General features: G+C 46.5%; 1 protein-coding gene across 2 annotated transcripts in view; it reads right to left on the reverse strand.

Annotated features, from left to right (window-relative positions):
- The window catches only part of CHN2 (chimerin 2), a 238035-nt gene that overhangs the window by 18758 nt on the left and 196688 nt on the right, over positions 1-22589 (reverse strand). For both annotated transcript variants that reach the window (XM_079786789.1, XM_079786788.1), the window contains exon 7: positions 5227-5304. In XM_079786789.1, the coding sequence (XP_079642915.1) occupies positions 5227-5304 (78 nt within the window). The remainder of the gene's footprint in view (positions 1-5226; positions 5305-22589) is intronic.

Genomic DNA, 22589 nt, shown 5'->3' on the forward strand with positions numbered 1-22589 from the left:
ACCCCCATTGTCTGTTTCAAGTATTCTCAATCTTAGCACTATTGATATTGGGGCCAGAAAACTCCTAGTGGAGGGGGTCTGGCCAGGCCTGCGGCATGCTCAGCTATTAGTAAACCCAGAATCAGAAATGCCTGCACACATTGCCAAGGTGCCCCAGGAGCAAAACCCCTGGGAGAGAGCCACCCAGGAGAGGACAAGGTCACATTTTTTTTTTAAAATATATTTTATTGATTTTTTACAGAGAGGAAGGGAGAGAGATAGAGAGTTAGAAACATCAATGAGAGAGAAACATCGATCAGCTGCCTCCTGCACACCTCCTACTGGGGATGTGTGCACAACCAAGGTACATGCCCTTGACCGGAATCGAACCTGGGACCTTGCAGTCCGCAGGCCGACGCTCTATCCACTGAGCCAAACCGGTTAGGGCCAACATCGCATTCTTATGTCACATACGTCATCCTCGCACCTGGCAGTGCCTGGCGCATAATCAGTCCTCAGTCCATATTTGATGACTGAAAGTTACATGTCTAAATAGTTTCCTCTTGTTAGAACTTTCAGAGACACCCAGCTAATATGACAGCAATCACTGGTGCTTTATTTTCCTCCCAACAAAACACAAAAAGAGTGTTCCTTTGGGTGTAACATGGCAGAATCAGCCATGTTAGTCATTCCGAATAGTCTCTTTGAATCCTCTGTTCTCTGGCGTAGAAAAGACTCAGTGCAAAATTAATAACCAGGAGGAAAAGGCTACAGCAGACTTCCCCAGGCCATCTACGTGGGAGGACTCCTTCCCTTACTCATCACCTGGGCACCATCCACCCCGGGTATCCTGGAGCCCCACCTGCCATTGACAGGGTGGTGAGTCCGCTGTGACTGGGCCGCTGCGGTTGATCATCCAGATGAGCGGCGAGCCCCTCTCTCTCCAGGATGGGGTCCTCACTGCCCCCTGTTCCCTCCTGCCTCCTTTCTGACTCCAAGTTTCCACTCCTGTCGCTTCCACTGCCTGGAATACTCTTCCATTTTTCTCTTACATGTGGTTAATGAGAGAGGGAGAAGGAGATGATAGAAAGAAGAAAGGCATGGCCAAGTCAGGATAGAAAATAAGAAATACAGAGACAGCTCAGGCTAAACACAAAATCACAAGAGAAATGAGGGACACAAAAAGATGATAATAAAATAATGAGAGAAGCTAACTGTATTGGGTGCCAGCGACCATAAGTGATATAGGTATTCTATAAACTTCACAATGCTCCCATTTTACAGATAAGGAAACTGAGACTAGGAGAACTAAGCCCTTGGCCAAAGCTCAAGTCATGGCCAGAATACAAAGCTGGCCACAGCTACCCCATCACTGTGCTAAGTGGGGAGGGAAGGACAGTTATCCAGATCTGGGGGCTCCGGGGCCTGCCAGCCTAAAGATTTTTAGCGCTCAGCCAGTAGGTGATACGAGGGTAGGCCACCTAAAAGCGAGCTGCTCCTTTCATAGGAGAGTGCCTCCTAAGTCAGCCAGATGAACAGAGATGCAGACGTAGTGCGAGTAAAGTAATGAGTGGTTTCCTGTGTATCAAACAGTTCATTTTTGAGAGGAGTCTGTCAACCTCATTATTCCTCCAACAAATTCCTTTTAGTGCCCAGGATGCACAAGTAATCCCAGGGAATTTAGGGTTTAAAATAGCAACATCTGCCTACAGTGTGGCAAAGTACAAAATTATTGTACAAAATGAGGTACAACTTGAATTTGCCTCCAAAAGTTTTGTTTCCTGAGCTGAATGGTGGCTTTTCCTAGACACGCTTCCCAACGCGAGGACAGTGGCCATGTCCTCAGGAGCAGGGGCTGGGGGCTTTCTGAAAGAATGGAGAGGGAGTTCCCACCCTGGACCTGCCGGGTTGGGGGCTTCTATTCATCCCTCCTGACGAGGTACCTGGGGGAGCCAGGGGACCGCTTTTTAGCTGGGGGAACAGACTTGACGGGGCAAAAAAATCCTGTGGGTGAGGCATTAAGATTGGCTGGCAGATGGGAACCTCTGCGAGGAAGCCGCTGGACCAGAGTCCTGACAGGGCCTAGCAGGGCTTATTTGCTGATCAGCACGACAATGTGACTGCTTGTTCCTTTTACTGAGCACTTACTTTATGCCATACACAGAATGCCTTCCAGTAACATCCCAATTACAAATGAAGGAAGTTTCAGGATAAAGCCTATGAAAAGTCAACATAAATAAAACGTTTGTGTTTTACATCTTAATATTACGCTAATTCCAAGCAGATGGCAGGAGCCTTTGATGGAACTTACTTTCTTCAGCTCTATTCGGTGGCCTGTTACTAAAAAACCCTGGTTTTAGAAGGCTCTTCCAAAGACAAATGGGGGTGGGGTGGGTGAAGAGAGGCTGAACGAGGAGGGGCAAGGAGTGACAGAGGGAACCACTACTCCAGCTCCATCCACTCATTCTTAAGGACAGTGGCACCGGCAGTACCATTGAAAGCCACAACCAACTGACACAGCGCCTCAAGGGCCTGCTGCATCTCAAAGACGCTATTTAAACGGTGGAAGAGAACTGCTCCTGTCTGGCTCAAGCATCCTCTCTAACAACGGGTCTGCTCCCTGCTTTGACGTCTCTCAGTGGCTGTAAGTAAGAAGTCACATGGAACAGACACTGACTTTTTTTTTTCCTTTTTTTTAAATTAAGGTATTATATGTGTACATATCTTACCATTACCCCCCCCACCCCACTCCCATATATGCCCTCACCCCCCAGTGTTTTGCATCCATTGGTAATGCTTATATGCATGCATACAAGTCCTTCGGTTGATCTCTTATCTCCCCCACCTCTCCCTAACCTTCCTTCTATAATTTGACATTCTGTTTGATGCTTTACTGTCTCTGTATCTCTCTTTTTGTTCATCAGTTTATAATTTTCTTTATTATCCATAAATGAGTGAGATCATGTGGTATTTTTCTTTCATTGACTGGCTTATTTCACTTAGCATAATATTCTCCAATTCCATCCAGGTTGCTGCAAATGATAAGAATTCCTTCTTTTTTTATGGCAGCATAGTATTCCATTGTAGACACTGACTTTTTAAGTGAACATTTAAAAAGCTGTTGGTGTTTTTCCAGTGATAAGCAATTGATATCAAACTTGTTGCCAACAGGACTATTTAGGAAATTAAGACTCAAGGATCTTTTTGTCTTAAATGTCATTTCCCATTCATAGACCTAAGACTAAAACACTGAAATTAGTTTTGAAAGTATCAATCAACTACCTATGCTTATGATGTTTTTCACACAAGCTACATATACACTGAGTGGCCAGATTATTATGAACTCTGAATGCAGTATATATATATTAGAGGCCCGGTGCATGAATTTGTGCATGGATGGGGTCCGGCCAGCCTGGCCAGGGGGAGGGGACATGGGTGGTTGGCTGGCCTGCCTGCTGGTTGAACTCCTGGTCGAGGGGACAATTTGCATATTCACCTTTTATTATATAGGATGTACACTGAGTGGCCAGATTATTATGTGTTCAGAGATCATAATAATCTGGCCACTCAGTGTGTGTGTGTGTGTGTGTGTGTGTGTGTGTATATATATATATATATATATATATATATATATAGAGAGAGAGAGAGAGAGAGAGAGAGAGAGACAGAGAGACAGAGAGACAGAGAGACAGAGAGAGAAGCTGTCCCATACAGACACATACCATATAGGGCATAACTCCAATTGTCTCCGAAAGCCAGAAGAACTGTGATTTTCAAGAGGAAGGGAAAGAATTTGCAAGTCTAAGAAGATCCACCCTCCCACCCATGGCAGTGTATCCACGAGATGCAAAGGATCAGGATTTCTGCCCCAAGTCAGAAAAATTCCTTCTTAAGGCAAAGACATCAATGAAGGTTAAGATAGAAAACAGGAAAGGAAAAAAGAAAAAAACCATAAAATCTTTTTATACCCCAAATGAGACCTGTCACTATTCGGTGGTGGGAGAAATGTCAAGAGCCCTGTAATGCCGTTCTTCCCCCTCACGCTAAATGCGGAGGGCTGAACTATTCCAGTCCCCAGTTCCATTATAGCATGCAAATGCCCGAGCCGCTCGCTTTCCAAAAACAGAAGCACAGCGAACGGACCACAGCGACACGAATGTAGATTTAATAGACACACATTTGTCCTTATGAGGGACCAGAAAGCAGAACAGAATAGCTTTCCCCGGCCAGCTCCCACAAAGGGCTGTGCTGGTTCCAACAGCCACCAGGCTGCCGGCCATAAAGGAAGGGAGAGTTAAAAAGCAATTCACAATTAGCTGCTCCTGCCTCTTTCATCCTGGGTCTCCACGCTCTCCAGCCTCCTAATCGTCAGCCCCTTTGCTGGGGCAGAGCCTCCAAGGCCACCCAGCTCTCATGCACCAAAAAGCATGGCAGGCAGGCAGGGCAGGCAGTCTGGCACCAGCACTCCACCCCCCCCCCGCCCCCCCCCCCTGCAGCCCTTCTTGGAAATCACTCTGGGGCAAAGGAAACAAGCCATCATTTTCCGATGGCAGGGCATGTCTACCAGGGCCGCTCTGAAACGCAGATAGCCGTGTTCCCAGTTTGTAAACACACGTGGGAAAACCCTGAAACTCCCACCAACTCTCCGCATCTTTTTGTTTGGTCTGGGGAGCAGGACCAAGGCTGGGACCCCGGGGAGCTCGGCCAGGCGGCCGGGGTGCTGCCCGCACGCAGAGGACAAACAGAAGCGACTGGACGGTATCGCCCGTCATCGCTTGCTGTCACAGCTGTCTACACACAGACCAAAGGAGGGACGACAAAAGACAAAACACAGAATGTGAAACGGGCCCCTGTGCCCACTAGCTCGGAGACAGCACCATTCTCCCGTCTACCCTGCGCGGAGAAGCCCTGCGCGGTGACCCCAGGTCTCAAACGCCACCGTCGGGGCATGCTCCGTTTTTCCCTCCCTGGGCATGGCAATGGGTCCAACTCTGCGGGACTCAGTTAAGGTGCACAGAGGTGTTTCCAGGCATCCGCATCAAGCACAGGCTTTCTGAGGTTGCCCGTGAGGTCAGATCCAAAGCAAGCAGCTACATGTGGAGAGCAAGGGTCGTCGCTCTCCTGCAATCACCCATCATGACGCTTTAGCTTCCATCTGCCACTCATCAGAGACCCGATGGAAACCACACACTGTCCTGGTCCGCTCGCCCTCTCAGAACAGAAGCAAGAACGCAGAGGTGGGCTTACCTTAAAGTTGTGTGTCTTCTCATAGTTGAAGTGGTTGTCGTTGTGCGTGAGGGCGGCCCTCCTGACCAGGGAGGAGATCTGTGGACAGGCAAAGAGTTTGAGAGGGGGCCAGAGAAAGCCGCCCTTCACGCCCACCTTCACCCCCCAGGCCGCGGCCAGCAGCTCCTGCCGCTTCCTGCCCGGCTTAGGCTTCCGAACCACCGCACACTTTTTCTCATTTTCTAGCCACAGTTCCTGGGAGAACATTGTGTGTCCCCCGTGGAGCTGGGAAGCGGGGGCTGACAGGTTTGGGGAGCGGTGGCTAATGTTAGGCAGCAGATTTGAGGCAGCTGCCTCTGTCCCGTCTGCAGTGGCCTCAGGCATGTGACCTGGAAGGGCCGGATTGAGGGATGGAGCGGGCTCTGCCTCTGAATAAGGACGGGCCTGTTTTGTGCTGTTTCTTAAGGCCGACGTGTGCCTGGAACAATAGCACATTCATGTGCACAGCAACCCCAGATGCCGCAGCCAGTCAGCCACTGAAGAATCAATGGAGGAGGCCGGGGCAGGCAGCTCTATTCCTGGGGCCAAGCACACTGCCAAGGAGAGACCTCTCCTGCTTGCTAGCACATTTCATACACACACACACACTCACACTCTCACACACACCACACACACTCACACAGGCATTCACATACACATACACTCTCACAGACACTCACACATAGACATTCACACACACACTCTCATAGACACACTCACACAGACATTCACACACACACTCACACACACTCACACATAGACATTCACACACACACTCACACACACTCACATACACACACTCACACAGACATTCACACACACTCACATACACACTTACACACACTCATGCACGCACACTCACACATGCATACACACACTCACACACACAACTAGCTGCGATGTTCAAAGCCTGAGGCTGCATCCAATTATTTTGGGGCTTTGAATCCCATCCTGGGCTTAACTTTAAACCTTTAAACCCTGATGATTATTTAATCATTTGGGATTAAGCTTGAGTCTCTTTTTTAAAAGAAATCTGCTCCAGTATTTGAAAGTCCACTTTTCATTCACATACACGCCTTCAATTAGAGCTGTCCGAGCAGCGCATGGGGCAGGGAAGAAGGCATAGCATTTCAGCTGTGAGGTCTACAGCCAGAATTTCAAAACAAGAGGTAGGATGTCTGCTCCAGGATAACCCCAGTCCCTCTCTCCCTGCCAACTACAGGCAGCCCCCCCCAACCCACACGGACCACACTCCTTAACTCAAACCAAAACATCATAGTTGCTTTTCCTTGAAGTAAAACATCTTCCTTTTCATTCTGTGAGTGCACAGCCTAAAGCCTTCCTTGCTCTTCAAAAAGCATCATCTGTTTGATGGTCTCTCTTGGGACCATGGTCTTTTGGTCCCTGATCTATCTTTCCACTAACAGAAGTGAGGAAATCATTACGTCTTGGGAGAAGTCCTGATCTGTTGGCAAAGTTTAATGCAGCTAACGCCAGGCAATAAAATCAATGCCTTTGCGACTAGAAAGCGAGAAGAACATAGATGGCTGGACCATTACATGGATGGATGGCCCATGGATTTCAGCCCTTCCTCTACTGCAACATGGCTCCATGTTCCAGCCCCTCCAAGCAGCTTTGTGGAGAGTAACAAAAGGTCAATCATTTCTGATGTAAGTCTTCATTCCTGTCCATCACGCTCATTCCAGCTTAGTTCAAAAGTGAACTCTCCCATTTCATCCTCTTGTGACCTTCAACAACAGCCAGTGTTTATATGGAGCAGAGTGACTTATATTGTGCCAGACAATCTTTAGAATGTGTTGTGTGCACTTACTCATTTAATTTCAGCTCATGTGTATGAGGAACTCGATTTTTATTCCTACTGTTCAGATAAAGATATCGAGGCACTGAGAGGTGAAGCAATTTGCCCAAGAACATGTAGCTGGTTTAAGTGGCTGAGCCAGGACTAGAACCCAGAACATGTGTGTCCATCATTCAAGCCCCTGGTGCCTTAGTGAACCTGTGGTACCACATCCACCATCCTGTCCCACCAAATGCTTTATCTGAAGTATTGGCCAAGTCTTCCCCTCCTTACCATGCTGGCCCCGCAATGACTCAGACCCTTCATATCCCTCCGGTCCGCCTGCACACACGGCACAACAATCTTCTTAGTCCAGTCACTGCTCCACGTGCTCAGAAGATGCCAATGATTCTCCATGACTTACCCATGCCCTGGACTGCCCCAATCTACCCAGCTCATCTACCTCCCTCCACCCCCTCCACAAATCCTACCAAACCTCTTCCCTGACATACTCAGCTTCTCACCTCAGTAGCTTGCTCTGTCCTGTAGCACATTCCAGCATCCTTTCAACATGTCTACATTTTCACCAACATTCATATCCTAACTAAAGTGCCCCCTTCTCCAAAAAGACTTCTCTCACCTCCTCACCGAAGGCAAGCCCTCTCCTCTGAAGTCCCATTGGGCTTCCTCACACTTTTTTGTGCTTATCACTTTCTATCTTGTAGTAGGGTGATTTGTAACAGATCTGGTACCCCTGCTATACTGAGAACTCATTGTGATATGCTCTATGTCTAATTCACCTTTTTCTCCCTATAAGAGTGTCTAATAAATTCCTTGCCATAGTAGGTACTGAATAAATATAAGTTGCCAGAAAGTACCTGAACTGTATAGGAAGCCAGAGTTGTGAAGAAAGGTGTGCAAAGGTGTATGGGGTGGGATCTCCTGGCCCATCCTACAATCACCCATCATGATGCTTTAGCTTCCAAGGACCTGAACCTCCACGGGTCTGCCCACCTGATGGGCTCGAACAGACTCCCTGGCCCTCTTTCCCACTACCCAATCCCAAAGGCCATCTGCCACTCACAGGACTGGGTGAAGGTATGGCACACCTTGGAAAGGCTTCTAATCCTTAGCCAAGAGGCAAAAAGACAGACAGGAGGGAGAAGGGTCTCTTCCCAAACCTTCAACGCTAGCAAATCAAGAGACCTTCTGATGTTGAACCACTCTGAGGAAGAACAGATACTGGGATTTGAACGTGGCTAATTATATGGATTCATGGTTTTAGAATCTGATAAAATAACTCTTTCAATGGAAAGTGGGCCAAAGGACCTCCTTTTCCTTTGGGTATATGGGTGGTTGAATACAAGGGGATTTAATATTTTCTCTTGCATCAGTGCCTTTACTTATAACAAGTAATTTTTCATTTCTCTTGGTGACAGTGATTTCTTTTTCAGATAAGTGCTCAATAGAATTTACCCAAACACAAGACACATTCAGACGCATGGAGGAACTAGACACTGTTCATTTAAAGTGTCTCTTTGCACGGAACCAGAGTGTTGGCATTGAGGGAGCATTATTGTGAGGAGTGTGGGTGACCCCAGATCACCCTCTTACTAAAGGAAAAACTATTACAAATGTCTCTTGGTGAAAACGTCCCTCTTCAATAACTCCATCACCCAGAGCTCATCTTTCCAAACTACTCAAGGACAGTGCCTGGGTTTCTTCTACATCCCCCACAATGACTAATACATCTTCTTATACACATGGACAGCTGCTAACAGTTTTTCTAATAACATTTTCTATCTGACCTATTTTTTAAAAATCTATACATTAATTAGATCAGGAGTGGTGAACCTTTTTTTCTGCCAAGGGCCATTTGGATTTTTATAACATCATTTGTGGGGCCATACAAAATTATCAACATAAAAATTAGCCTGCTATATTTGGTCAAGCATTTAATTAACTCCCCCTAATGCCTTGGCAGGGCCAGACCAAATGATTTCATGGGCCGTGTATGGTCCGCAGGCCAGACATTCCCCATCCCTGCTCCACATGAAGCACATTTCCCTAGATGCTCTGTTTAAGTCAGGGAGTCTCAATTTTGGAAGTATGGACATTTGGGGCCAGATAATTCCTTGTTGTGGGAGGCTGTGCACTGTAGGATGTGTAGCATCTCCCTTGCCTCTGCTCACTAGATGCTAGTAGAGCCTCCCCACCCCCAACTCTGATAACCAAAAATCTCCCAGACATTGGCAAATCTCTCCTCTGAAGCAAAATTGCCCCCAGGTGAGACTACCTGGGTTAGATGGATAACACAAATATTTACTTCCTGTAAGTCAGGCATTGTATGAAGCACTTTGAATATATCTATGCATCTAAAATTAATAACCCTATGAGGAAGGTACTGTTATAATTATCCCCACTTTACAGATGAGGAAATGAGAATGGAGGGTTTAAGTGATTTGCCTAAGGTTACATGGCGAGTATGTGGTGGGGCTGAGATGAGAACCCAGGCTCAGCTAACTAATGGTATGCCCCCTCCCCCAAGAACAAGTCTCTTTAATTTTATTGTGATAAAATACACATAACAGCCCTCGCTGATTTGGCTCAGTGGATAGAGCATCGGCCTGCAGACTGAAGGGTCCTGGGTTCGATTCCAGTCAAGGGCACATGCCCAGGTTGTGGGCTTGATCCCCAGTGTGGGACCTGCAGGAGGCAGCCGAACAATGATTCTCTCTCATCACTGATGTTTCTGTGCCTCTCTCTGTCTCCCTTCCTCTCTGAAATCAATAAAAAATATATTTAAAAAATACACATAACATTCACCATTTTAACCATTTTAAAGTGTACAATTCAGCAGTTTAGTGGCATAAGGTACATTCACACTCTCTAGTCCCCGAACCCATCACCCCAAATAAAACGCAGTACCCATTCCCCTCTCCCCCCAGCCCCTGGCAACCACCAACCTGCTGTCTATCTCTGGATTGGCCTATTCTGAATATGTCCTAATAAATGGAATCACACAACATATGGCCTTTGTGTCTGGCTTCTTCCCCTTAGCATGTTTTCAAGGCCCATCCATGCCGTAGAATGCATGAGCACCTCACTGCTTTTATTGCCAAAGGATAACCCATTGTATGCACAGAACACAATGGATTTGTTCCTCCGTCCAGCATTTGGGCATTTGGGCTGTTTTCACCTTTTGGCTGTTGCAAGTCGTGTTGCAGAGAACATTCTTGAACAAGTGTTTGTTTGAACACCTGCTTTCAGTTGTGTGGGGTGTACACCACATCTGTGCTTTTAACTGCCCTCTAAACTGCCTCTCATCCAAATAGTGTTCACAGTAAGAAATGTCCAGGGGTTAGATGCCAGGATTATTCTCTTCCCCATCGTCAGCCTGCGTGCGCTCGCAGGGCTGATGTCCCCATCTGGCTTTAAGGAGGAGACGCGTTCTCCCTGGCGCCTCTTCCAAGGCCGGCGCTGCTTCCGATACTTTTGGGAGCATGTGGGGCTAGAAATAAATGGCGAAATAAACTCACCGCTCCCCTCTCCCTTACTTATAAATAAGGGTTGGGATTCTATTTTCCATGGCCTCCCGCTATCCTTCTTTCTCTGATTGGAATCCTGAATCCAAGAAGGAATCAGGTAACCAGAGGCAGTGCGCGGCAGTCAGCTGAGGACAGGAGGCAGGGGTGGTCCGTGGGCAGGAAGCCATGGCAAACAGAGCCCACAGGTGACTGCAAACGTGCAAAGTGCCCAGGAGAGAGAGGCAGGGGGAGAAGGAGGAGGACCTTCCTTCTGTGCTGGCGCTAGAACCTAGGACCCTAGCCAAGAGGGACCTCAGAGGTTCCCCAATGGCCCCTTCTCGACCCGGCTCAGGCAGGCCCCCCTGTGGGGATCGTGACATTCTGCCTGATTAGGACCAATGTCCAGAAGAGGTGATGAACCATCATCTGCAAGTCACCTGCAGACTTCAATAAATTCCGGTTCTGCATTTTAAGGAGGACTCATCAGTCCCTGGATGGTGTCTCCCAATGCTACACCAAGGAATTGATATCTATTCAAGCACAACATGTGAGCATGCTTCTATTCATACCCCCTCTCCCCCACTTCCCAATATGCCACTGCAAACCTCCACCGATTCGTAAGCTAAAGGCAAAAATCCACACCATGTCCTATGGGGGCCCGTGTGGCCCAGCCTCTGCCACCTTCCCAGCCTCACCTCCCATCCCGTCCTTCCTGCCACCTTGAGGATGTATAACCATAGCCCAGCAGGATGATTTCCACAGTATTATCTATGACCCCCGCCAGACCGCTGGCTTTATGAGCTCAGACACGGAGTGCCATAATTAAGAGCCCGGTGTCATACCTCCAACCTGGCACCAAGTAGGCACTTACTACATTTTTCTGAAAGAATGAGTGTCCATGGCTATGAAACACCGTGAGGTCAAAGAGCCACTATAGAGCTTGTCATCAGCGCTAGCCGTTCTCTCGTCAATTTACTCTTGTGAGGCTGATATAAAAGCCAGGGGCCATGCCCTGTGGCGTTTCCTTTTGGCCAGAGAATTGCATTTCTGATGTCACAAGAGGGGAGCACTGAAAATAGGGGGAACTGCCCCCAGGTCAGGCCTTTAGGGACACGGCCAGGTTTGGGACTAGAATGCTATGAACAGTAGCACATTGTGTCTGTGGAGTGTGTTGATGATATATCTTTCCTCTATGAGGGAGGTCGACCAGGTGTCTTTCTCATCTTACAGGTGAGGAAACTAGGTCCTAACAGGCGTGTCCTGGGGAACGGAATCGTCTCCTGTTGGTCTCTCCATGGAAATCCCTGGCGCTCGGTTGTAGAGAATGTAGTGGTGGTCGCTAACGGCCAGCTGACACGAGGACCCATCCCCCCTCTCTCTTCCCAGGGGACTTTTTAAACCTTTGAAAGGGGTCCTACCCACAGTTCTTGCATTAACTATACCTCTAGTGACTAGCTCGAGGCCAGCACTAGCTTGGCGCTCAGGAAAGTTTTGTGGCACGCGGAATAAACAGACCCGCTTTATTGCAGTCTCTTTGTTTTCCTCGCCACCCATCAAAATGCCTTCCAATTTTAGCCACAGTCATCATGGTCATGTTTTCCTAGTCCCTCACTGCTCATCCCACACATACGTCTGGGGCTCTGGGGCTAGGTGTTGAGTCTGGGCTGCGTGTCATTTCCCCAAAGCCACAGAACATTAAATCCTGCCCAGAGACGTGCAGTGAAGTGCTGCAGGCATTCATTCAACCCAGAACCTTGGCGGGGGGGGGGGGGGGGGGGGAGAGAAACTTGTTTTCTCCTTTTATTGTCACTCTCTGTGGATCACACTTAAATACTTGCAATGGCTGGATATGGGTTTACTGACTGTGTGCTTACTACTTATTTCAATGTCTAAAAAATATATATATGGAGAGAGGGGTGGGGTGATTTCCATTAGGGTCTTGCTGTGGGATTCTAGATCTGGCACTCCTGTTGGCAAATGAAAAAACTATAAAGACGAAGGGAAATAAGCCCAAGTTGCTGAATGAGAATCAAAGGGGTGGTTTTCTTAACGCTGCTAAGCCCAGCCTGTTGGATCCTATGTACCCTGAACACTTCCTTATAGTGACAAATCTTCCTTACGGGAACTCCTCCTGAGTGTCTGCTATAGTCTTTGCTTGTGGTTTCCAGTCCTGAAAGAGGAGGAAGAGAACAAAGAGACATGCCCGACTGCAAGCTCGTTCCCATGACTGTTGAAACGAGAGAGGCCGGGTGGGAGCTGGCCATCTTTCCTGCCATGTGCTAATGAAAGCAGAATAATCCCGGCTTGATTTGCGTCCATCGAACCATCAATGGCTGACCAGGCAGACTCCTAAAACCCTCGGTGACCTCTACACTTGCTGAGTCCTGGTCCAAGGAGGAGAGACCTTTGATGGCCCAGCATGCCCAGGTCTTTGATGGCCCAGCATGCCCAGCATCATCCAATTTCTCTTCGGGGACAGATGGCCACTCTCAATCCAGAGACACAAAAGGGCCAGGTACTGGTCTCGCTGTTTTTTGATGATTCATTTCCCTTCATCCCCAATACTCGGTGTTCATCCCAACCTGCAGGGCCTGTGTGGTCTCCATAGTGGACCCAACGACCTTATTTAGAAGCAAATAATCTGATGCGTCTTGGGTTGATTGGCGGTGCAGTGTTATAACTGTGGTCCCTCCCATCTCCTTTCTCCAGCTGTCGTATTGAGACTGACAGTTTTGGCTAACTGCTGATGTTTCTCACAGTCTGCTTAGACGTAGACACAAAAGATCCTCCACGGTACAGACTTTTTCCTGTACCGTGAAAAAGGTTATGTTAAGCACCTCACACATTTCAACAAGTGGTCGTCTGCTTTTTGTTGTTTTGTTTTTGTATGCAGTTTTTGGAAGAGAAAAACAAATTTACTTGAGTGAGAACTTTAAAAATCTTAGTCAAGTTTCCCAAATGCCGAGTTTAGGAAAGTATGGCAGGGTTATTTTTGAGAGGGTAGACCATTTGTTGAGTCAAGACTCTTAAAATTGCTTTACAATTGTTTAGGTAAACACTTGTAAAACTAAGACCCCAGTAAACAATGCCAATTTTCAGGGCGCCTCAGCTATGATGAAGTTCCCGGCTGCCATTGTCTCTCCTGCCCCCTGTGCCTCTCTTCTCGGATTCCGTATCCATCTCCCTTTCTTTGTATTTTCTTGGTTGTCCTGGGCCTCCCCACCTCTAGCCCAAGAGCTAGGTGCCCAAAGTGACTGACTTACAGGTTTCAGTACAAAAGCCATAGATCATCCATTTCTGGTTTAAGGCACCCGACTGTATGGTAGAACCCACGTGTATATCTCTCTGACCCCCCTGACACTGTCGCTCACTCAGCTAAGAGAAACCTCTGCCCGTGGCTATCACTTGCTGAATTATATTTTCTTGGCACTCAGCAGTTTGGCGATTTGCAAAGCAGAGTGTACCAGACAGAGCCTCATGCTGCCATTCTGCAGGCCCTTTGGTCAGCAGTTGGAATAAGGTGCATCTTTATTGAAAGAAAAACAATCAAAATTGTTTTGTCTAGCTGTTTTCTGCATGCACACAGCTGTGCGCTTTCTCCTCCCCATGTTTTTTCAATGCTTAGAATCTGGGGACCCTGTTTCTTTGAAAATATGCTATTCGTTGGGGAAGCTGTGCCTCAGCACACATGGTCCCTAACACTCAAAACTCACCAAATATATTAGAATCATACCAGCAATAAATGGAGAAAAGTAACCCTAACAGTTATTGTGCACATACTGTGCCAGGCACACGCACCACTGTCTTGTTTATTCTGCACGACAGTCCTGTGACATAGCATGATTATCCCCATTTCATACGCGAGGAGACCCGGGCTAGGACAGCTCTCCCTGCTCCAGCTTGCACCACTGACACGCTGGACTTGAACACAGGACCGGCTGCCTCCGTAGGTCCTACTCATAACTTCATGTGATGCTGCCTCCACGGATCTGTCCCCAGCAGGCCATCAGATCCTGAGAAAGGACCCTGCATTCACATTTTCTAATCCCTTTGGCACCAAGAACCATCAAGAGCACTCAAAAGTTTATAAAGAAATGTGTCCGGTCTGGTCCAACCTCCCGTTTTACAAAGAGCAGAATAGGAAGTTCGTTGCCTGGGTTTTCACAGCCAATGAGGTAGAGGGCCAGGCCAAAAGGCCAATCCGTGGGCTGCAGGTCCAAGCTGTTTCCACCATGCAACACACATCTGGTCACTGTCCATGCCCACCCAGGGCTGCACAAGTTAGATATCATTCTCTCTCTCTCTCTCTCTCTCTCTCTCTCTCTCTCTCTCTCTCTCTCATTACAAAGTACATCAAACATAGGCAGGAAATTGGTAGGCAGTCTACATTGTTAAAAGCGTCTCAGAAAGTAATTTGCCCATGTATATCAAGAGTTTCAAAATAGTAATATCATTTCAGATTCTGTAATTTGATTTCTAAGAATCTATCCTAAGGAAATGATCCTAAATACAGAAAGACATTCATAGCAGCATTATATCTAACATAAAAGTGGAATGTATGTCCTAGCATCAGGAAGTATCTAAGTTAAGTATGACGCGCATGGCAACAATAAAAGATTATGTCTAGAAATTACGCGGTTGTAATATGCCATGTGAAAAAAGCAAGATACAAATTTATAAATGTGTTATGCTTATAAATATATTTAAAAATCCTAACACATAGGAAATCACTGTACAACAACAACAAAAAAAGACAAATGTCTACATTTTCTTTATTGTCCGAAATTTCTTTAATTATATTACCTTCATAAGTGGAATGAGGAAAAAAAAGGGCAAAATTTTGCCGCAGGGAAAGACATTTCCTCCCTCTGGTTTGCATCAGCTCTGTTTTGTACTAGGAAGTTGTTACCTTAGAGGGAAGATTAGGTAAGTTTTAAACCTAATTAGAAACTGGATAAATCTAAAGTATTATCATCTTCTGTGGTCTGGTTCTTACAGCTATAACATAATTAAAGGAAATCTTGGATATGCAAAATAAGTGATTAAATAACATTATTGGAAATGAAAACTCTTAATCTAGCAAGTATTAACGAAGGATTCATTTTCGGTGGGGCCTAAAACATGCCACTTTTTGGCCTTTACTGATATAAGTGAAAACCTTTCCAAAATGCCAAAGAGAACACTATTCCATGTAAAAACATGATTTGGGTTAAATCTCTGAAGAGAGTTTGACCTTGAGCCAAAAGAAATAAAAGCTTTAAAATAAAAATACTGTTTCTATCCTAATAGATTATTGTTCGTCAGAGTCAGGAGATAAAAGAATAAAGATTTTCTCTAAATAAAGTTATTCAAACCCAGAAAATTACGTTAGCATATATAATATAGCTATGAGAATTGAGATTTTGTGATAGCTCAATAGTGATTGGGGATAGAGGAGCTTCCATTTTAAATAACAAAAAATTTCTAGCTTAATTTCTTTTTTAAAAAAAAATATATTTTATTGATCCTTTACAGAGAGGAGGAGAGAGGGATAGAGAGTTAGAAACATCGATGATTGAGAAACATCGATCAGCTGCCTCTTGCACACCCCCTACTGGGGATGTGCCCGCAACCAAGGTACATGCCCCTGACCGGAATCGAACCTGGGACCCTTCAGTCCGCAGGCCGATGCTCCATCCACTGAGCCAAACCGATTTTGGCAGCTTAATTTCTTTTAACTTCAGTCTTTTAATAATAAAAAAGAGACATGGCTTCCTTTTTCTAGTGTGATCAGTAACTGAAGGGTTGCAGCCACCCCCTGAAGCGTGTGCAAGAAGCTACACTGTAGTTGGCCGTGTGCTCTTTCAGTGGAACATGCTGTAGCTTATCAAACCCCTTGGCCGTAGGGATGGCAGCTCAACTCTCAAAATGGCGAGAGCTTTTGTTTGCTAAGAATGCCGTGTTAAGAGTAAAGACTCTGGAGCTAAGTTGTCTGGGTTCAAATTCCTGCTCCAACCCTTCCCAGCTGAGGGACCTGCCAAGTTACGTACCCTCTTTAGGCCTCCTTCCCTCCAGTGTGGAATGTGCATAGTAACAGTCGGTGCCTCTCGATAATTAAATGTGCAATTTAAGTTGTAAGTTGTAAATTGCTCAGATCCATGCCTGGCATCATTTTATATGTATGTATGCGTATATAATTTAATGAATAAATTAACTTTAATGATCATGCAGGCGATGCTTTCAAAGTAGGCCTAATCTTAGGAAGGTGTTGATAACCGAGTTTCACCAAGACCACCTTTACTTTATGTGATGTGGGGGGAAATTTTCTTTTCTGACCTGTCACAATAAAAAAACATCTAGTCACTTCAATTTGATTCGAGAGCTGAATAAACTGGAGGCATTTTAACCACAAAGGGCAGGTCTTCGGAGGTAGAGGGCCAAGCAGCATGAGCTCACACGGAAGATGTGTAAATGCTGCAAACTGCCTTGCCTCCTGAAATATTCTCATGGTATCAAAAGGCAAAGTAATTTAGAGGGGTGTATTTTAGGGTCTGCATTAAAAAAAAAACCAAAAAAACACACCAACAGAATGAAGGAATGGGAGCTATTAGAGGTCCTGGGATGAAGGTATGGCTGGTGGCTTCGGTCCTGGGCTCCAGCATTGCACCCAGGAAGGAGTCTCCCAGCCTCTTGGGGCGTGTGGTGCACAGCAAGGCAGCCTGGGAACACCTGTAGGGGTGTAAAATCTCCACTCCGACCTTCCTCACCTTGCACTGGGATGGGGATGGCAGGAGATGAGCTCCTTGCTCTTGGGATCCAGCAGACATTTTTGGAAGTGTGTGGAGCCGATGACCCAGCTCTAAAAACAATCCACCAGCTACTTTCAGGAGTCACCCGGCCGAACTTGGTATACCATGAGTAACCATTCTCAAAGACGGTCACACCAAACCCAGCTACGATGGTTTAGATGCGCGCCTATTTCCCAATGTTTCCTAGACTTTGTAGCCCACAAAGCATGTTTCCTGCTGACCCACTTCTATCCTACCACCCACTCAGGTTTCAAACGGGTGTCCCTTAAAATATTGCTCATCTCCAGTTGTTCTATGACAAGTTTGAAAATTTATCTATATATCCCTTTCTTGAAATTACCATTTGCAATACTGTTTAGAAGTATCTGCACTTTCCAGACTAAACTATAGCCACGCAAGGCCAATGAGGAGCTATTAGAACTAGTGTTTGGAAAACTAATGCTTGACACTTAACCTTGGGATGGCTCTGAGAATTAAAACAGAGAATCCACATCGTTTGCGGTGCCCAAAACACCAGGGCCCAATGGAGGTTAACTGTGGTTATTATTAGGGACCACCTCTCTTTAAGTAAGCTCAGCTAATGGTGCCGCTGTACCCTGACTGGTGCACACGTAAGAAGTCTGGGTGTGCCAACTACCTGGCGACACTGTGGGGAGAGGGGTGGTTACACTGTGCTCTTTCTCTTCCACATGGCAAGTCATTCGGGGTCAGCAGAAGAGGCCACGTGAGGTGGGAAAGAGCAGGATGACCGGCCACAGGTGATGGCCTGCAGGGCACTTTGGGAACCCAGGTTGGCAGGGCAGGTGGCACGGCCTCAGGGCACTCATGCCCAGGCGTGCACATCAGCAGAACTTGGACACAATGTGCTGTTTCTTGTGGGTCCCTCCGAGCGGCTGTGATGTCTCATGGGACCGAGCCCAGGGTGTCATCTGAACCCCAGCATTCCACACCTTGACCTCTCAGCTCCCTGGTGCCAGTTAGTCTGAAGTCCCAAGATCTCTGGGCCCTGACACAGGTCCTGGCATCCACCCACCTTGTTTTCCTAAACCCCTGATGGATAAAAAACAGTCTCTCGGCCCCAAAGGACATGTCTTAAAGAGTATGAATCCACAGGAGACTGCCACTGCCAGATGCTCCGAGTCCTTCCAGAAAGCTGCTGCAAAGCCCCCAAACCAGCTGCCAGGATCCCAAGGAGGAGGACTCCATGTGTGAGCGGTGGAAGCCGAGGGGATGTCACTGCTTGGGGCTTGCCTGCCTGGTTGTAGGAAGGGCTGTACATGGTGGGAGGTTTGTGCATAATGCCTTTGTGTTAGTTTCTCTGCACAAATAAAACATATGAGCCTGGCTGGCATGGTTCAGTGGTTGAGCATTGACCTATGAACCAGGAGGTCACAGTTCAATTCCTGTTCAGGGCACATGCCTGGGTTGTGTGCTCCATCCCCAGTGTGGGTCATGCAAGAGGCAACCGATCAATGATTCTTATCATTGAAGTTTCTATCTCTCTCTCCCTCTCCCTTCCTCTCTGAAATCATTTAAAAAGTATATTAAAAAACACACACATGTGAAACAACGGATATTTTTCCCATTATGAGAAAAATGCTGTTCCAAGTCCAGTATTAAAATAGGTAAAATGAATGGGAACATATAGACATAAACATGTGTTAGTGTATATGAAATACAAGGTATTTCTATGCCATATGACAATAAAAATATACAATTGCCATTTATTATATGTATGCATCAGGCAATACTCCAGACACTTTATATCTCCTCTCTCCCATCCATCTATCCACTCATCCATCCATTTAGCCATTCACCGAGCCACCTCCCCATTCACCTATCTAGCCAGGTAGTCAGCCAACCCACCATATATTCAACTACTCACCCCTTGATCTATTATTCTTCTATCCTCCCATCCATCTATCCATCCACTTACCCACCCAACCAAACAGCCAACAAATTCATGAAACAGCCAACATTAAGCGAACACCTCCTAAGTACTAGTCACTGTGCTAGACTCTGGGCATCTAAAGCCAAGTAAGAGCCAGTCCATGTTCCCTCTTCAGGCAGTTCACACACTAGGACAAGTGTCTGTAGCCCAGGAAGGGCGACATGAGCAGGGCTTTGCTGTTCATTACAGCTGGATTTCACACCTCAAAGTTTCTCATGCCTATTTCATAGTCTGTTTTTTGTTTTTTTTAAATCCTCACCGGAGGATATCTTTTCATTGATTTTTAGACAGAGCGGAAGAGAGAGGGAAAGACAGAGAGAAATATCAATGTGAGAGAAACACATCCATTGGTTGCCTTCTGCATGTGCCCTGACCAGGGTCCGAGCTGAGGAGAAGCCTACAACCGAGGTATGTGTCCTTGACTGGAATCGAACACAGGACCCTTCAATCGGAGGCTGATGCTCTATCCACTGAGCCAAACTGGATAGGGCCCTATTTCATAATCTTCACTAACCTCCATACTTGGCATTGTACTGAGAATACAATCCCTTATTGCCTCAAAATAAAGAAATTCTTCTGCTCAGTATAACTTAAATTTCGAGTTTATATAGGTGTATGCATAGGATCCCAGTAATCTGGGCCCTCCACTGTAAACTTGGGCTTCCTCAGAATATACTCCATTTTCTCCAACATCATTCTTCCTTGTTCACCTTGATAACTCCTATTCTTCCTTCCCACCTTCCCTGGGCCTCCTGTCCCTTTCTCCAGGAAGCTCGCCTTTGTGTCTGTCTTAGCTCCAACCACTCTTTATGTAATTGTTTCCCTTTTGGCTCCCTTTGACCCTATGTTCTAAGTGGCTGTGGTCCATCTTGCCCATCACTGCGTCCCTGTCTTCAGCACACTGCCTGTCTGTGCAGCACTCAGTAAATATTTCTTAGATGAATGAGCAAACTGAGGGCAGGTTCTTGGAAAATGTATATTTAATAGGCTGCTTAAAACATATGGTTTCCCTTGCTATTTATTGATTTGGCCAGGCATTGGGAGGGAGAGTATGGCTTTAGTTGCCCAATGAGAACGAGCATAATTTTTTCTACAGCACAAGGCAGAGTAAGTCAGTACCATAAAATGGAACAACACAGGGGGATGAGATCAATGACTGCTTCTGGTAAGCCCTCTCATCTTACAGAGGAGGAAACCGAGGCCCACAGAAGTAGAGTAGCTTGTCTCAGCAAAGCAGCAACGAGGGATGAAACTTCTGGAATCCCCATCCACTTCCTTCTGCTTCATTTACCTGCCACCAGCAGCCACTTCCTTCCTTCCACTGTCAGCGAATGACCCTACCCAAAGGAGCCACACTGGGAAGGTTTGGGAATCCAAGACCAATGCTCTAACCAACAGTCCTGAAGCCAAGGTGATGCTCAATAAATCATCATTGATCTTGGAGAAAAAAAACATCAAACCATGACATTTGGAGCTTTAGGCCATCTCCCCAGAATTTCAGATTATTACTCTTAGGCCCAAAAATACAAAGGAGAGAATAACAAGGGGGTCTAACATTTTTGAGAAATCCCCCCACCACACAGTTAACCAGATGTTTTACTGTGTCCTGAGGCAATCAAATCTCTCTGGCCGATCCACGGAGGTGTCATCTCATGAAGAACCTGATGGGGAGGGGTGCTGGAAAAGCTGGATCTGTGGGGTTGTGGGGAGGACTAGCCAGGATCACCTCACCCTGATTTATCCAGGCTGTGTTCCTCTGGCAATGGAAAAAGAGCCCAGCCGACGTGGCTCAGTGGTTGAACATCGACCTATGAACCAGGAGGTCATGGTTCAATTCCCTGTCAGGGTACATGCCCCGGGGTGTGGGTTCAATCCCCCGTAGGGGGCGTGCAGGTGGCAGCTGACCAATGATTCTCTTTCATCATTGCTGTTTCTATCTCTCTCTCCCTCTCCCTTCCTCTCTGAAATCAGTAAAAATATATTTTAAAAGAATTCCAAATTCCGTGGGAAACAAGAGTCTAGTGAGAAAGAGATTTAGTACTGCATGAAAAAAAAAAAAAAAAGATAAAAACACTCAAGGGAAGAAATAGGACAACTCTTCCCCCAAACCTAAAGGTCTTTGAAAAGTCATCTGAGAATAAATTTAAAAAAATTAAAATGCGTGGACCTGAGCCTTCCAGGGGCTTCCGAGGGGGAGAACCTGGCCCCCGCCCCACCCCGTTCCTGGCAGGCGCCTTGCGGTGGGAGAGGCTGCAGGATTCCGGAGAAAACCTGAAACCACATAAGAGGGATCAGGGAACCGTTCCCTCCTAGTTCAGTGTAACTTAATTCAACAGCAGGGCAGACGCTTCTGTGAAAGAATCCCTGTCACATTCAAGGCAACAGAGTTTCTGGCTGGTTGAATTTCACCAAAGTGTCCCCTGGGCATGACATCTGTCCGCTCCTGAATTCCGATATTTCGTCACAACCTCGGATCATTACACAAAGAACTCGGCAGATGAGATGGGCGAAGGGGAGGCCAAAGCAAAAGGACTTATCTTCCTGGATGGATTTGTCACACCGAAAGCACGTGCCTCCACAGAGCCGAGTGACTGAGGGAAACTAAGAATTTGGATAGGAGATATTTGATACACATTTTGATTTGATTGAAAAAATCTCCTGCTTATCACACACACACTTGGGTGTGTTTTTCCCCCTCACTGTTGGAATCTTGGCCAAGTAAGCAGGTCCTCGAATAACATCATTTTGATCAATGTTTCTATATAACATCCATGAGTGAAAAAAATCAATTCCCAGCCGGGGCCACTGTTTGCATGGAGGGTGCAGGTTCTCCCCAGGTCTGCGTGGGTTTTCTCCAGGGACTCTGGTGTCCTCCCACGTCCCAAGATGTGTGCATTAGGTGGACTGGCGTGTCTAAATTGTCCTAACCTGAGTGAGCATGGTTGCGTGTGTGTGGCTGGCCCTGGGGTGGGGGGCCTTTTGGCCAGGGTGGGGGTCTCATCTTGCACCCTGAGCTGCAAGAGAGCTCAGGTCACCCATGACCCTGAACTGGGATCATTGGGTTCAAAAATCATTCTTTTACTTTTCAAAATTTATCTTACTTAAATGTGTGTCTAGCTCACATTTCTTTTAAGGTCTAATATTAGAAGTGTTTGGAGTCTTTATTTAGAGGTTTGGTGATGCTTTAGTGACCAGAAATAAGCTGTAGGAACTTGACTTTTGTTGGTGGATGGTAAGATTGGTTTCGTTATACATCATTTCGCTTATAGTCTCAGTTTCCA

The sequence above is a fragment of the Cnephaeus nilssonii genome, assembly GCF_951640355.1.
Source record: "Cnephaeus nilssonii genome assembly, chromosome: 12".
Lineage (NCBI taxonomy): Eukaryota > Metazoa > Chordata > Mammalia > Chiroptera > Vespertilionidae > Cnephaeus > Cnephaeus nilssonii.